Source organism: Mustela putorius, unplaced genomic scaffold, assembly GCF_011764305.1.
Source record: "Mustela putorius furo isolate JIRA1106 unplaced genomic scaffold, ASM1176430v1.1 tig00004035_pilon_pilon_pilon, whole genome shotgun sequence".
In the NCBI taxonomy this organism is placed as follows: Eukaryota; Metazoa; Chordata; class Mammalia; order Carnivora; family Mustelidae; genus Mustela; species Mustela putorius.
In genome coordinates this window covers 2,480,693-2,496,381 of record NW_025422171.1, presented here as the reverse complement: position 1 = coordinate 2,496,381, position 15,689 = coordinate 2,480,693, and the positions used below count along the sequence as shown (strand labels likewise).

The following is a 15,689-nucleotide window of genomic DNA, read 5'->3' as shown; positions in this document are numbered from 1 at the left end:
ACGAACCTTTCTATCTTGGAATGCTTCCCCCACCCCCGCCCTTTCTTTTTGGCAAGGAGAGACGGAGAATTAGGACTTGGGAGGACAGAGATGTTCTCAAAGGCGCACTCTTAGGAGAGGAAGTAGGGAGAGCAATTCCAAGTGAGATCCTACACTGTGTGGAGAGTGGAAGGGCCGGGACGAAAGGAGTGAAGGGTAGAGAACAGAGAGCGTGCCGCCGTCGCGTAATAATGCCTGGTGATGGGGCGGGGTGTGTTCCGGGTGGAGGGAACCCAGACGCTCGTGGGCACAGGGGCTGGAGAGGCGGAGAGGACCGGGCGCCGGACAGCACGCATGCGCGGGCCCGAAATCGCGGCCGTCACGGTCTGGGTCAACGGCCCGGGTCTTGCCTGGCGCCGCTCTGCGGGCGCCTTCTGCTCCAGCGAGGCGGCTGGGCACAGCCTCTTCTCTTTCCCGCCGCCCAGGCCAGGCCAGGCCCACGGGGCCGTAACACCGGCGTCGACGGCGGCTGAGACGGCCTCTGGGAGCGCGTGAGGCTCCGGGGTCGCTGCGGCGATTGGCCGGCCGCGGCGCCCGCTCCCATAATGCAGCGCATGGCGCGTCATTGAAGAGAGACCATGATGGCGGCGGCGCTTGGGCCCCCAGAAGTGATCGCTCAGCTGGAGAACGCGGCCAAAGTTCTGATGGTGAGTACACCGCGACCCCCGCACCCCAGTATCTGCGAGACCTTGGCTGGCACTGCCGTGCCAGGCGTTCCCGTCCCCCGGGCTGGCGACCGGCAAGGGCCTCCAGGGAGCCCTGGAAGTGGAGGAGGTGGCGGTGGCGTGGCGCAGGATTCTCCATCCTACTTTCCTTCCCTCTTGGTTCCCCCTTCTTCCTGGGGCTCTCCACTTCCTCTAGGTGTCTGGCACTCCGGTCGGGCGACGGAATAGGGTGTTGAAGGAAAGAGGGTTTCCTGTGCCACGGTCTTCACGGTATACCCTGTCCCACAGACTGGGTCGAGAGCGAGGCGCGGTTGTGAGGTCGGGGTCATCTCCGCAGGGCTTTGGTCGGGGGCAGTGTGTGCGCCGCCGAGGAGTTGCTGCCAGAAGGGAAGGAAGGAAGGGATGGCTCAGCCCAGGTGCTGTTAGCAGTCCTTGTTTCCTTCGAGGATGTGGGTACTCAAGCTCTTTCTCCGACCTGCAACCACCTCTGGGGTAACCGCAGCCGCCAGCACGTGGAAGGACCGGCAGGAGGAAGGGAGGGGAATATTTGGGACCAAGGTCATTGGGGCAAAACTTTATTAAGTACCAAGTTCCCTGTGGGTCGCGCATTGAGAGCGGAGTCTAAGGGGCTCCTTAACACTATTCAGTGAACAATTTGATGAGTATGTTATTTGCCCAGGGAGTTTAAGAAGGCTGAGTTAAAGGATAAAAAAAGTATTCCACGCAGGGAGTAGAAGTAAGGATAAACTATATTCAATAAACTGTATTTTCTGGCTCGGTTTTGTTTTTGTAAATTTTGGTTTCCGTGTTCGTAGTTGTTTTTTTTTTTTTGGAAGTTTGAGGCTCGGTTGATTGCTTGAATTGATCCAGCCTTTCTAAGAATCGAATATCGAGTGCGGCTAGCTTCGTTTTATTTTATTGATTAATTGAACTTTTTTTTCCCTTTTGGTTCGTTGCTTGGATTATATGTTCGAGCATCACGTTTAAAAGTATTTGAACTAATTCTAGCATAGTATGTAGTACCACTTATCAAGTTTTGTTTTCACACACAACATCAGATAGCTTAGGAAATTTAACTAACGAAATTGAGAAGTCTAATAAAAGCAGGGTTTGCTTGCTTCCTTATGAGCAAAGCTAAGTGAATCGTTTTGTCACAAAACTGAGTAAAATTTTCAAACTCTTCCAAGTCCAGAAAAAACTAGCTAGTGTTCTCAAAATTCCTGACGTGGTATTTCCTGAAATATCTGAAAAATTTCTGGGAGCCAGGGACCCTATTTTCATTAGACTCTGGAAGCAGTATGTGACCCCAAAAAACACTGCCTTTGTTCTTACATTAATAAGATAAAATTAGTGTCCTTCATTACTGGCCTGAGTATTAATTAGCACTTGAGTTTGCCAGCACCAGTACCGTCCCTCTTCCTTGGCAAAGCTGTTTTATCATCTGTAAGGGAGTAGCTGAGAAGAATAGCAATAAGTTCTGTTTATTGAGTGCATACTACATCCAGATACTATGTGCGATGGTTTTACATACTTTATTAATCCCTGCAACAGCTTTACAAGGTTGAAAGAGAGTTTACGTGGCCCAGATTACATAATTACTAAGTTGATGATTTAGGTTCAGAAATGAGATCTGCCTGACTCTAAAGCTGAGTCTGTTTCTGCTGTACCTCACCACCTCTTAGATATGTTGTGTAGATATCCATTTACATACTTTTTATTTAATCATTCTAGAGGGTAGTATTAAAAAAATTATTAAAAGTAGGAAATTTGTTTTTTGAAGTTTCCACTTTATATTCACAAATGTGGACTACAAATGTGTGGGAGTAACAATTACTGCATTATTTCTAAGTATGAAAGCTGTATTCCAATTTATTATTAGTAATAACAGCTCACATTTATTAAATGCTTACTGTGTGTGGAGCATTCTGCTAGGTGCTTTTACGTATGTTGCCTTATTTAATTCTTACTAACTATAAGGTGGTAATTTTTTTTTTTTAAGATTTTATTTATCTGCTTGACAGAGATCACAAGTACGCAGAGAGGCAGGTGGGAGGGGTGGGTCCGGGGGAAGCAGGCTCCTTTCCGACCAGAGAGCCATACTCAGGGCTCCATCCCAGGACCCTGGGATCGTGTCCTGATCCGAAGGCAGAGGCTTTAACCCACTGAGCCACCCAGGAGCCCCTGTGATGTGGTAATTGTTAACTTTCATTTTCATTTTATAGACTAAGGGGCAAAAACATGTAAATGCTAAGTAATTTACCCAAATTTGCAAGCAAAGTAGTTAAATCTTCAACTATTAAGCATTAGAATATTTTTAAAAAGGTTGAATGATTTTAGCATTTATCCATCTGTGGGTCAGATGGATAGCCATCTGAGGAAATCTCATTTATAGGAAGTTGCTATATATTTTAATTGTTAATGTGTTTTGGGATTCAAAGTAATTACTGATATCTTTCACAATCGTTTTGCTTAATTTTTCCATTTGGTATCCATATATTTCTTTTATGAAATTTGGCATAGAGTTTTAGTGTGCAGAATAAACTCAAGACATCTCTTAGTACAGAGGTCAGAGGTCTTAGTCCACAGTGGATATCAGAAGGAAATTGTAAGCAAATTTTTTGATGCAAGCATACATATTTGGAAATAGGGTTTATAGTTTTATCAGCATTTCTAAGGAAGTAGAGACCCTGAAAAATAAGAACCTAGTCTAAGCATTCTCCCTTCCATTCTACAGATGGGGAAACTGAGGTTCAAAGAGGTAGAAGTGACTTGCCGAAGGTAGGTCACAGAACAAATTAGTGAGAAGAGTGATCCAGAACCTAGATCACCAGACTTCTGTTTCGGAACTTTAAAAATTTTTTACTCACCCATGTTGTTTCTCGAAGTCAGTATATTATAATACTGTAAATGTTACATTTTATTGCTTGATGGGAAATTTTGAAATGTGTTTTTGGATATTGCAGTTGCTTCATTGTAAATATCTACACTCAGTCCTATTTAGGTTATTGGGTAAATTGCCAAATAGTGTATTAGACCTTTATAGTGAAAAAAAATATTTATTGATTTTATAGATCTCAACATAAATGGTGATTATCCCCCCACCACCTCAGTTGTAATAGGGAGTATTTTCTGTAGATGCTTGCTAGAAAATATATTTGAAGGTGAACAAACTAGGAGGAGGATGGACTTTTGTAGGTTAGCAGTTGTGCAAGTGAAGTTATCTATTTTGAAAGCATTGTGCAGTTGGAAAGTTAAATAGGTCCTGAACATTTCTTCTGCAAAGAAGATTCCATTTGTTGGCTTTTGGTTAAGACACCTAACCCTAAATTTTTGAGAGTATATTAGATATATACTAGAGTAAGTTAAGTTGACCACACTTCAGTGCTAACAATCTTATCAGTGAGAATCTTCTTTGTAACTGCTTGAATTTAGTAGGTTACATTATAGACCTGAAAATTTGGTGGTGTAGACACATTTTCTGTTATTTAAAACTATAGCAGTAATACCGGAACATATTATTTTAAAATACAGCAACAGCACACAAATACACAGAATAAAAAATGAATCTCTCTCTTCTTCGTTCCCCACTCTCAGTCCGCCCTCCCTAAGCAATCTGTATTAAGGTTCAATATACCCTTTTTCCTGTGTTTTTATAATACACATTATATAGTTTTCTTTTTTTCACATGAATAAGAATACTATCAATATCCATAATTTAGGAAATCTTGCAGATACCTTTCTGAATAGTAAGAAATTCAAGCTGTGCAGAAAGGTGTATAGGGGAAAGTAAAAGTTCCCTAAGGTCCCATTTGCTTTTCAGACATGACTGTTTCTTGAGTACACATATTAAAAATCTCTAAACAGGGTACCTGGGGGGTACAGTTGATTAAGTGTTCCACTCATGATTTTGGCTCAGGTCATGATCTCAGGATCATGAGATCGAGCCCTGAGTTCATCTCCTTGCCCAGCGCAGAGTTGGCTTGAGATTCTCTCTCTCTCGCTTCTGCCCCACTTGTGTGTGTGTGCGTGGTGTGTGTGGGCGTGTGTGCTCGCAAATGCCCTCTCAAATAAATAAATCTTTAAAAAAAATCTCTAAGCATATAAGAGCATACATAACATTTTTATTTTTTATTTTATCTTTTGATTTTAGAGACATAATGGAAAAGTTTAGTGTCCTTTTAGTATTAATATCATATTTGAACAATAAACCTGAAAAATGGTTTATTTTTTTCAATTTCCTTGGTATTGTTTTCCTGGCTTGCTCGAGCTGTTAGGAATTGTCCTTTGTTGAGTGTGTGTGGTGCCAATATGTTGCAGAGTACATATGTTAACTGATACTTCAAAGAAAAATAGTTTACTGTGGTTGTTTTAAAACTAAAATTGATTTAATACATGTAAATGCAGCTTTAATGGGAGTGATTTTATGATTGGTTTTCATGGTTTTTATTGTAGTAGAATCTGGTTACTATTTTGAAAGCTTCTATAAAATTGTAGTGAGATATAAAAAATTCCTATTTCATTCTCCCATCAATTCTGTGAAGCAAATAGATATAAATTTTATAAAGAAGTTCTGAGATTCAGAGATGGTAAGTGATTTGCCTGTGTTCCCATAGCTGGTTTGGATTTGGAGTTAAGTCTGGTCATTCAGTCATTCTAGAGCATTTCTTCCATATGTATTTGCTAGGCATAATGCTATGTATGCTAAGGAGATAGGAGAAAGACATTGTTTTGAGTATAGTCTAATGGGGGAGAAAGGCAAAACTATTAGTTGTTAGATGGCATTATGGAAGTATATACTAGTGCTCTGAGGGTACAGAGGAGGGACATCTATCGCAGACTGAGTTGGGGATGTAGAAAGGGCTTCTAGGTGATCCTTAAGTAACAGGTGATCTTTAAGCTGAGTAGTCAATGAAGGACAAGTTGGAATTTTCCAGTTGGGTGAGGGGTGAGATAGATATTTGTATAAAGGCCCAAGAGAACCAAATGCCATGCTTGGGGAATATTTGAGCATTTATTTATTTATTTAAGATTTATTTATTTTAGAGAGAGCATGAATAGGAGGAGGGGCAGAGGGGGAAGGAAAGAAGCACAGTTCCAGCTGAGTGCGGAGCCCGGTGAGGCAAGTCTGGATTCCATGACCCCAAGATCAAGAGTTGGACGCTCAACTCCCAGGCACCCCTTGTGCATTTATTTAGTAGATATTTCCTGAGCCCTCCTATGTTTAAGGTACAGTGCTTTTATTTTTTTTGTAACCAATCATAAATTTAAGAATTTTGATTGTAGCACTTACTTTTATTGGAAAGATGCATTATATTGAGTAAGCATTTTTCTTTCTTTTTTTAAAAGATTTTATTTATTTGAGATAGAGATAGTGAGAGAGCACAAGCTGGGAGGAGGGGGAGAAGTGGGCTCTCAACTGAGCAGGGAGCTCAATGCCGGGCTCGATGCCAGGACTACGGGATCATGACCTGAGCCGAAGGCAAACACTTAAGCAACTGAGCCACACAAGCACCCCCATTTTAATTTATTTCACTTTTGTCTCTGTTGTGGCACTAGTAATTTTTTCCAAAAAATTAGTGGGGAATTTTTATTTAAAGTTCAATTAAATATGTATTTTACATTTGGACTCATAACTCCACTAATTGAAACATGGCCAGTGATCCAGAGAAATGTGAAAAGACCTTTGAAAAAGGCAGTTGATAAAATTTAACAGCCTTGGGCGCCTGGGTGGCTGAGTGGGTTAAAGCCTCTGTCTTTGGCTCAGGTCATGATCCCATCAGGCTCTCTGCTCAGCGGGGAACCTGCTTCCTCCTCTCTCTGCCTGCTTTGCCTAATTGTGATCTCTGTCTGTCAAAATAAATAAATAAATAAATAAATAAATAAATTAATTTAACAGCCTTAAAATTTAACAGCCTTAAAAATTCAGTAAACTAGGAATTGACTTAAAAAATACAATAAGTTATTTCAGACCACTAGTAAATGGTGATATTCTTAAGAGTTGAAATAGGGAGTTGTAATATAATTATTACTTAACACTTGGAGAGCGAGCTGATACAGTAAGATAAGAAAAAGGAGTAAGTGCAAATATTGGAAAGGAAAGTAAAAAAGATAGTTATTTGCAGGTGATATCCAGAAAAAGAAGTCCAAGGAAATTAAACTATTATTGGAGTATGGGGACGCCTGGGTGGTTCCGTTGATTAAGCAGCTGCCTTCAGCTCAGGTCGTGATCCCAGGGTCCTGGGATCAGAGTCTCTTATCTAGCTACTTCCTCAGTGGGAAGCCTGCTTCTCCCTCTGCCTGCATTGCCTGCCACTCCCCTTGCTTGTGCTCTCTTTCTCTGACAAAGAAAGAAAATCTTAAAAAAAAAAAAAAGAAAGAAACTCTTAATAGTTGTTTGGTAATGTGACCAGATATAAGAGAAATAAACCAATTGTGAGATTTCTTTTATATCAACAATAATCAAGTTAAAATTGGGAAAAAAAAAGACTATTACTTCAGTTATAAAAAACCGTGGGAATAAATTATAGGACACTATTAAACATTAAACACTATTAACCATGCAACTTTTTATGAAGAAAACTAAATAGTTTATTTGAAGAATACAAAAGGAAATCTGAATTAGATGAAGGCTATGTTCATCATTTCAAAGAATTAATTTGGTAAGGTGGCAATTCCTCCCTCATTGATCTGTAAGTTGCATGTAATGTCAATCAAAATCTTTCTTTCCTCTTCACCCTTTTTTGAGGTGGGAGAAAAATGTGACTAATTAATTAGAAAGTATATCTGGAAGAACAGTTGTATGAGAATAACATTTTTAAAAAAGGAAAATGAAGAGTTGGGGGGACTTGATGTATAGTTATTAAGATTTATTCAAAAGCAATAGTAATTGAGGGGCACCTGGCTGACTCAGTGCATGGAACCTATGACTCTTGATCTTTAGGTTGTGAGTTCAAGACCCATGTTGGGTGTAGAGATTACTTAAAATCTTTAAGAAAATAAAATAAACAATTTTTAAAAAGTTACAGTAATTGAAACTTTGTAGTGCTAGCATGGGAAAAGAATAGAAAATTGAAAGACTGGTCTAAAAACTACTTTAATTAAAATGATATTTCACATTGTGAAGGTAACATAAGAAAAAACAAACTATGCTTTAATGCTAGCAGAGGTATAAAAAGTTACAACTTTTAGGGGCACCTGGGTGGCTCAGTGGGTTACAGCCTCTGCCTTTGGCTCAGGTCATGATCTCAGGGTCCTGGGATCCAGCCCACATCAGGCTCTCTGCTCAGCAGGGAGCCTGCTTCCTCCTAGCTCTCTCCACCTACTCGAAATCTCTGTCTGTCAAATAAATAAATAAAATCTTAAAAAAAAAGTTACAACTTTTTGGTAGATCGTTGAATCTCAAGAAATGTAGGTCGAATGTATTGTAGTGTTACTTTTTTTTTTCCAAAGATTTTTATTTATTCATTTGACAGAGATCACAAGTAGGCAGAGAGGCAGGCAGAGAGAGAGGAGGAAGCAGGCTCCCCGCCGAGCAGAGAGCCTGATGTGGGACTCCATCCCAGGACCCTGGGGATCAGGACCTGAGCCGAAGGCAGAGGCTTTAACCCACTGAGCCACCCAGGTGCCCTGTAGTGTTACTTTTTTATAGAAAGATCAAAATGGACATGGGAAGAACCTCAAATTGGGGGTAAAAAATGAAGGACAGAATATATGATCTTGTTTTTGCTTTCTAAATAAAATCTCTGCATATATCTGTATATGTATAGAAGCAGAATTGGAAGATATATACTAAATTTTTAAGAATGGGGGTCTAGAGAATGGGATTGGAAGTGGGAAGAGTCCTTTCTACATTTCAGTATAGTCTGAATTTTTTACAACATAAAACATCAGATCACACATAATTAATATGTCATTCTGATAAATTTGAATGTTGCATGTATTTTTAAAATCTGTGATTACTTTCTTGACTATTCTGTATTTATCTCAAAATTAAAAGCTGTCTCACAGCTGAAGCTGAATAGAAACCGCATTTGTAAATCAGGTCCCATTTCTGCAGTTTTCTTTAATCAGTGCTAGTTAAGGATAATCTTGCTAGCAAATAAAAGGAAAAAAAAAAGGATTTTGAGAAAGAGCTATTAGAAAATCAATAAACTTTATTTTGGAGAAGGGATATGGATTTATTCTCATGCCAAGTTCTATTCACTTACAGTCATGGGAAAAATTAGGCCCATTATAAAATGACAAAGAGAATATTCTAGAGTAGGGACTTTCAAAATTTAGAAGGTGCATAATCATTCTTAGGGTGTTTTTTTTTTTTTTTTAAGACTTTTATTTGATAAAGAGATTGACAGCAAGAGAAGGAACACAAGCAGGGGAGTGGGGGGTGGGGAGTGGGAGAGAGAGAGGCAATCTTTTTGCTGAGCAGGGAGCCCTGTGCAGGGCTCCATCCCAGGACTCTGGGATCATGAGCTGAGCTGAAGGTAGACGCTTAACCGACTGAGCCACCCAGGCACCCCTAGATTTATTGTTAAAACTAGAATGCTGTCTTCTGTGTAAGGGTACTGATTTACTAGGCTATGTCTCATTTCACTCTCCTATCTTTAATGGCTTCCATAATAGGGGTCTGAAAGCTCAGCGTGGTTGTTGGCCCCAGTCTCATCTTCCAGCCATAAGCCTGATCCTGTCTACTTTTTTTTTTGTTTCCCAGCCAGGGATGGCTACATGATTTGTGGGGCCTCATGTAAAATGAAAATGTGGGGCTCCTTGTTCAAAAGGCAGGGAAGAGGTGCCATTAGAGGCTTTAAAATACAACGCTCTTTCCTTTATGTTTTATACTCACAAAATGTAATAGTAATAATGCTTTCTGGGTAGCAGCAAATTTATAAATTGTAAAAGTATTTTCGTTTAATTTTATGTGAAATTGTGATTGGTCATAAGATATTTTTGGCTTTTCTACAAATTTATTAGGTCATCAAAATTTTTACTTTTAGCCATTTTATTTTCAGTTGCTATAATTGAAAGTGATGTCATTCGCTCTTGGCAAATGCAAGATTGTTAATCTTAAAAAATATTTTATTTATTTATTTATTTATTTAAAGATTTATTTATTTATTTGACAGAGATCACAAGTAGGCAGAGAGTGAGAGGGAGAGAAGCAGGCTCCCTGCTGAGCAGATAGCCTGATGCAGGGCTCGATCCCAGGACCCTGGGATTATGTACGGAGCCGAAGGCAGAGGCTTTAACCCACTGAGCCACCCAGTTGCCCCTTATTTATTTGACAGAGATCACAAGTAGGCAGAGAGGCAGGTAGAGAGAGAAAGGAGGAAGCGGGCTCCCCACAAAGCAGAGAGCCCGATGTGGGGCTTGATCCCAGGACCCTGGCATCATGACTTGGGCCGAAGGCAGAAGCTTTAACCCACTGAGCCACCCAGGTGCCCCAAGATTCTAAGTGTTTTGAGTAGGATCTTTTTATTGTTGCAGCTATTACTAGAGTTAAATTTTATAGGCTGTGACAACTATGGGATACATTTCTGATTAATTATAAATACAAATTTTAGCTGATGATTCTTACAGAACTTTTTTTTTTTCTTTAAAGATTTTATTTTTTTCTTTGACAGAGACACAGCAAGAGAAGGGTACACAAGCAAGGGGAGTGGGAGTGGGAGAAAGGGCTTCCCGCTGAGCAGGGAGCCCGATGCGGGGCTCAGTACCAGGACCCTGGAATCATGACCTGAGCCTAAGGCAGGTGCTTAACAGCTGAGCCACTCAGGTGCCCCAGAACTTTTTTTTTTAAAGACTTGGTACTGAAATTAGTTTTAGATGTAACTTTATACAGTATTTTAATGTTTCTTTTGACAGTTCTTGTTACTTGTAGAAGTTATAGAAGAAACCAAAAGTAGCTTGCTTAATGGTTTATTTATGATTAAATTTATATACAATGAAAGATGTGTTTTTATGCATCCTGCCGTAGTATCCTTCAGTTATAAAAGAAAATAAAATTGTCTCTCTGATTAATACATGGTCTGTCCAGAGCTTTATACTAAAACAGTGCCTTTTCTGTTGAATGCAATGATTTCTAAATTTAATTTTTATTTCCAAGCCTGGAGATGCTTGCTTTGGTGTAGAAATTTTGAAAACCAGAGACTCTAAACTCTGAAGGATTCTAACAACTCCCTGAAATGCTTTAGTGTAGTGTCTGTTTGTATAATTTTCTTCTGTAATTTGCTGACAAAGTTTACTCCTTGAGTTCTTGTAAGTTCTTAGACTGGAAGGTTATTGTTTGTGTAGGTATCTTAGGGACAGGGTTGGGTCATGAGCAGGCAAGTGACTTCCCATGATGGTAGGTCCTGGAGTAGCTGCTAGTTGGGCCCAGCTTTGTCCATAGCCACTTGGGGCTTGCAGCACTCCACAGACTGTCTTGAGGCATGTGCATGTGTCCCAGGCCACCATCCTGTCTTCACATCTCCTACACATGCTCTCTTGTCCCATTGGGCTTCACCTAAAACACAAGTTCAAAAATAAAATTATTAAGAATTTCAAAATGGCAGGCGCCTGGGTGGCTCAGTGGGTTAAGCCGCTGCCTTCGGCTCAGGTCATGATCTTGGGGTCCTGGGATCGAGTCCCGCATCGGGCTTTCTGCTCTGCAGGTAGCCTGCTTCCTCCTCTCCCTCTCTCTGCCTGCCTGTCTGCTTGCTTGTGATCTGTCAAATAAATAAATAAAATCTTAAAAAAAAAAAAAAGAATTTCAAAATGGCAGCAGCAGAGTATCATGTTAAACATAGATCACACACTCTTGAAGCTAGCCTTAGGCTACAGCTTGCCAGGCATTTTGAGTTACTCCTTTCTTCTGGAACCTTACATGTATGTATTCCCTTCTCTTGGAACATTGTTCTCCCCATTCTGCCTAGTTAATGTTAACTCCAGATTTTAATGTAGTTGTTTACTTTCTCAAAGAAGCCTGACCACTCTTAGGTCAAATTGGTTTTTTCATAACATCGTCTGCTTTAGTAATACTTATTTATACCTGCCACTTTATGGTATTTATTTGATTGTATGACTGACTCATCTACTGGATTGTAAGCTCCATGAGGAAAGGGCTTCTATTTGTTTTTGGTTGTCATTGGCTCACTATTGTGTCTGAAGCATCTAGCACATTGCTTGCATATAGTAGGCATTTGGTAGTAATTTATGGACTGAAATATAGGAACAGATTACTATAGGGGAAGGCCTAGAGTTTAGCAGTAGGTTTCAGAGACAGATTATGCAGGTTTGAATTGGGGTTTTATTGATGCTTGCTTTTTGCAAGGTTTTGAGTAAGTTTTTATCTTTCCAGCTTCTTAAAACCCTTCTTCTATTGCTTTTTTATTGTCTCAGCCATACCAGCCCTCTTTTCAGTCTTTCGCTTTCCTGTTCTTCATCCTGCCCCAGGATCTTTCATATGCTTTTTTTCTCTGCCTAGGATGTTCTTCACTTTCACCTAATCCTTAAAGTCTCTCCACAGTCACTTTGAGGAAAGCCTTTCTTAGCTTTCCTGAAGTGAGATTCATCTGTCCTACACTTAGATACTGTGTAGTTCTTTCATAACATCTACCATATTTGAAATTTTACATTTATTTGTGTGATTAACGAATACATGTTGGTCTCCCTAGACTCTAATATGTATTAGTTCAAGGACCTTGTTTACACATACTATTTGCTCAGTAGTATTTTTTGAGTGAAAAAAAAAAAAAAAGGATGAATAAACGAGGGAGTACTATGAGATGAACCTAGAGAAATAGTCAGGGAGTGGGTTATCATAGGCCCTTACTTGCCATAATAATTTAGCTTGAATTCACCCAGTAGTGATGACTTGACAGACCTCTGGTTTGATATGTGAAAATCTGACTGAGGGAAGCAAGATGGGAGGTAGAAAGACCAGTTAGGAGGCTGATGAAGTTATTCAGCAAAGACTTGATGAAATTCTGAACAAAGGGTGGGGGAGGATAAATTAATATTTTTTAAAAAGTTCTAATGCCACAGTGACTCTAATGGGAAAGGAGAATGACTACATATTTGGGGGAAGCTGGGAATACCTTGTTGTAGAGCTTGTAGAAGCTCAAAATTTCTCAACTTTTTTCTTAAAATGGTCAGTGGAAATTTCATTCTAATTTGTAATATATCCACATTTTAATATAAAATTATTTGACCCCAATCTTTGAATAAGATTAATAATGTTAAAAAGCTGGCCTGTCTTTGTTCTTTGGTTTTGTGGCAGGGGTTAGAGAAACAATTAGAAAACAGCAGTAGTATGGGTAGTGAGCTACTCAGATGAGATATTAGAAAAACCACTCTGTTGCTTATATTAGTAAGCACATGTGGAAAATTATTGAAATTTAGAAATTGAAAGGCAGTATAACAAAGAGGTTGTAGAGCCAGACTACTTGTATTCTTCTTGGCTTCCGACCAGCTGTGTGACATTTGGCCAGTTGATAACATTGCATCAAAGCACATAAATCAAGGCAACCTTAGGGTATGCACTTAATAAGTATATTGTTGAGTTAATTAAATTTCTTATAGAGTAGTGCTGATAGAACTTTCTGGTTGATGGAAATATTCTCTATCCACACTTTCTAGTATAGTAGCTGGTAGCAACATGTGACTGTTGAGCACTTGAAATGGGCTAGTGCAGTGGAGCCACTAAAATTTTAATTTTAGTTAACTTAAATAGCCACACGTGGGTAGTGGCTGCCATATTGGGCAGCATAGATCTAGAGTGTGGCTGGGTGTCTCTTTGCATTCAACTTCTGATTGGTAAATATTGATTCCAGATTTCAAATAATTCTTGGAGTCTGTCATTACTTCTGGTTGTTGCATTCCTACTGTTAAAATGCAATGTACACTAATTTAGATATCAACCGCTGCATCTTTAATAGATTTTACCTTGTGTCTGGGTGGCTCAGTCAGTTGGGTGTCTGCCTTTGGTTCAGGTCGTGATCCCAGGGTCTCAGGAGCCAGTTCTCCCTCTCCCTCTGCTTGCAGCTCCCTTTGCTAGATGTGTGCATTCTCTCTCTGTGTCAAATAAAATAAAATCTTTAAAAAATATATAGATTTTACCTTGTTATCCTGATTCTTGCACTAGAATCATCAAAACACATACTTTTGGAAACATTAGTGGTACATAACATTGATGAAGAGAAGATGGCCAAATTCTTTGCTTCATAATTATAATTTTCCTGTTTAGGTTTATAAACAGCAATTAGAATGATCAAAACAATGAATTTTTCATCACCTTTACATACATACCTGCCTTTTAACATTTGTCCACTTATGAACTATATCTTTTTTTTTTTTAATGCAGACCTCATAAAAGAGTAAGAATAAAAAATAGTGTCACATATCCACCTAGCAAATTTTTTTTGTTACAGAATATTGGGTAATGAGGTAGTTCCTCTGTAATGACTGGATGAGAATACCATCATTTCCTTTTGTCCTTGGAAGTATATGGTTCATTTACTGATTCTTGTGTTTGAGAGAACTAGGGTAAGGTTTCTCATCCTTGCCATTATTGATATTATTGTGGTCCGGCATGTGCATCCTGGGAAGTTTGGCAGCATCTTTATCCTTGATCCGTAGTTACCAGTAGCACCTCCCAGTTATGACAACCAAAAATGTCTCTAGACACTCAGGCAGCCCCTGGGGGATAAAAATTGCCTTAGGTGAGAGCCAGTGATGTAGAATATCATCATCTGTAGACTCAGGGTCTGAGATTATGTTTATATGATCAATTTTATCATCAAACAGTCTATCTGTTAGAATTTTCTGCAGTGATAGGATTTGCTTTGCCTAATCAGCTAGCCACTAGCAACATTTGGCTATTAAGCATTTGAAATGTAGCTGGTGCAACTGAGGAACTAAATTTGTAATTTAAGTTAATTTAAACTAATTTAAACAACCACATGTGGCTAGTGGCTACTGTATTGGACAGTACAGGCCTAGAGTGCTGTTATTGTGTCTTTTCTGTTCTGTTGATGATGCTGTTCTGTGCATCATCTTCTGATTCACCTCATAATTGTGTCTTGTCTGTTTTTTTCTCTTTCTCATTTTGGGTGGAAATTTTAAAATTCTGAATTCTCAGGACTATTGAATGTAATGTTAAAAAAAGACTTAGGAATGTGGTGTTTCCATATTTCTTTGATATGTTCTTGAAAGGTCATGCTATATCTTGAGCAGTGTAGTAAAAGAAAAATAGAGGCTAATGTAATAGGGTTGATTTGTTTTGCTATTGGATTATTTTTCTAGGTGATTTCACCATTTCTTGTTTTTAATTTTGTTGTTAGTTTAGCTATAGTATAGTTGACAATAGTTGCTGAGTTCTGATGAAATAGTCCTTAGAATGGTGAAAATGGGGGCACTGTGCATTAAAGCCTCTGCCTTTGGCTCAGATCATGATCTCAGGGTCCTGGGATCGAGTCTGTCATCATGCTCTCTGCTCAGCGGGGAGCCTGCTTCTCTCTCTCTCTCTCTCTCTGCCTGCCTCTGCTTACTTGCGATCTCAATCTCTGTCAAATAAATAAATAAAACCTTAAAAAAAAAAAAGAATGGTGAAATGGTAAAATGTTTCAAGATCTAAGAAAATATTATTACTAAGATTCCATTATGAATCCTAGACTTATAAAAGGGTCTGGTGGGTTCATAAATGAGTTCAAATCAGAATGAGTTTTATTCTGTTTTTTTTTAAAAATAAATTTTCTCTTTAGTCTTTGAAATACCTCTTAAAAAAAAAAAAATCAGGGTGCCTGGGTAGCTCAGTCAGTTAGGTGTCAGTCTTTTGATTTCATGTCAGTTTATGATCTCAGGTCCTAAGATCTAGCTTTTATTGGGCTCCTTGCTGTTCATGGAGCCTGCTTGAGATTCTCTCTCACTGTCTCTTTCCCTTTGCTCCTTCCCATCAGGTGTGCACTTACTCACACTCTGTCTCTCTTGCTCTCTCTCCCCCCTCTTAAAAAA

General features: G+C 39.2%; 1 protein-coding gene across 3 annotated transcripts in view; it reads left to right on the top strand.

The window, feature by feature from the left end:
• The first annotated feature begins 285 nt into the window (after positions 1-285).
• Positions 286-15,689, top strand: part of XPO4 (exportin 4) — a 123,261-nt gene continuing 107,857 nt past the window's right edge. The window contains exons 1-2 of one of the 3 annotated variants that reach the window (XM_004774332.3): positions 495-686; positions 3,439-3,482. Coding sequence is in view for 1 of the 3 variants with exons in the window: in XM_004774330.3 (XP_004774387.2) it covers positions 618-686 (69 nt within the window). In the remaining 2 variants the exon portion in view is untranslated. Of the gene's footprint in view, positions 687-3,438; positions 3,483-15,689 lie in introns of all 3 variants that reach the window. The other 2 variants (XM_004774330.3, XM_004774331.3) reach the window with 2 other exon arrangements.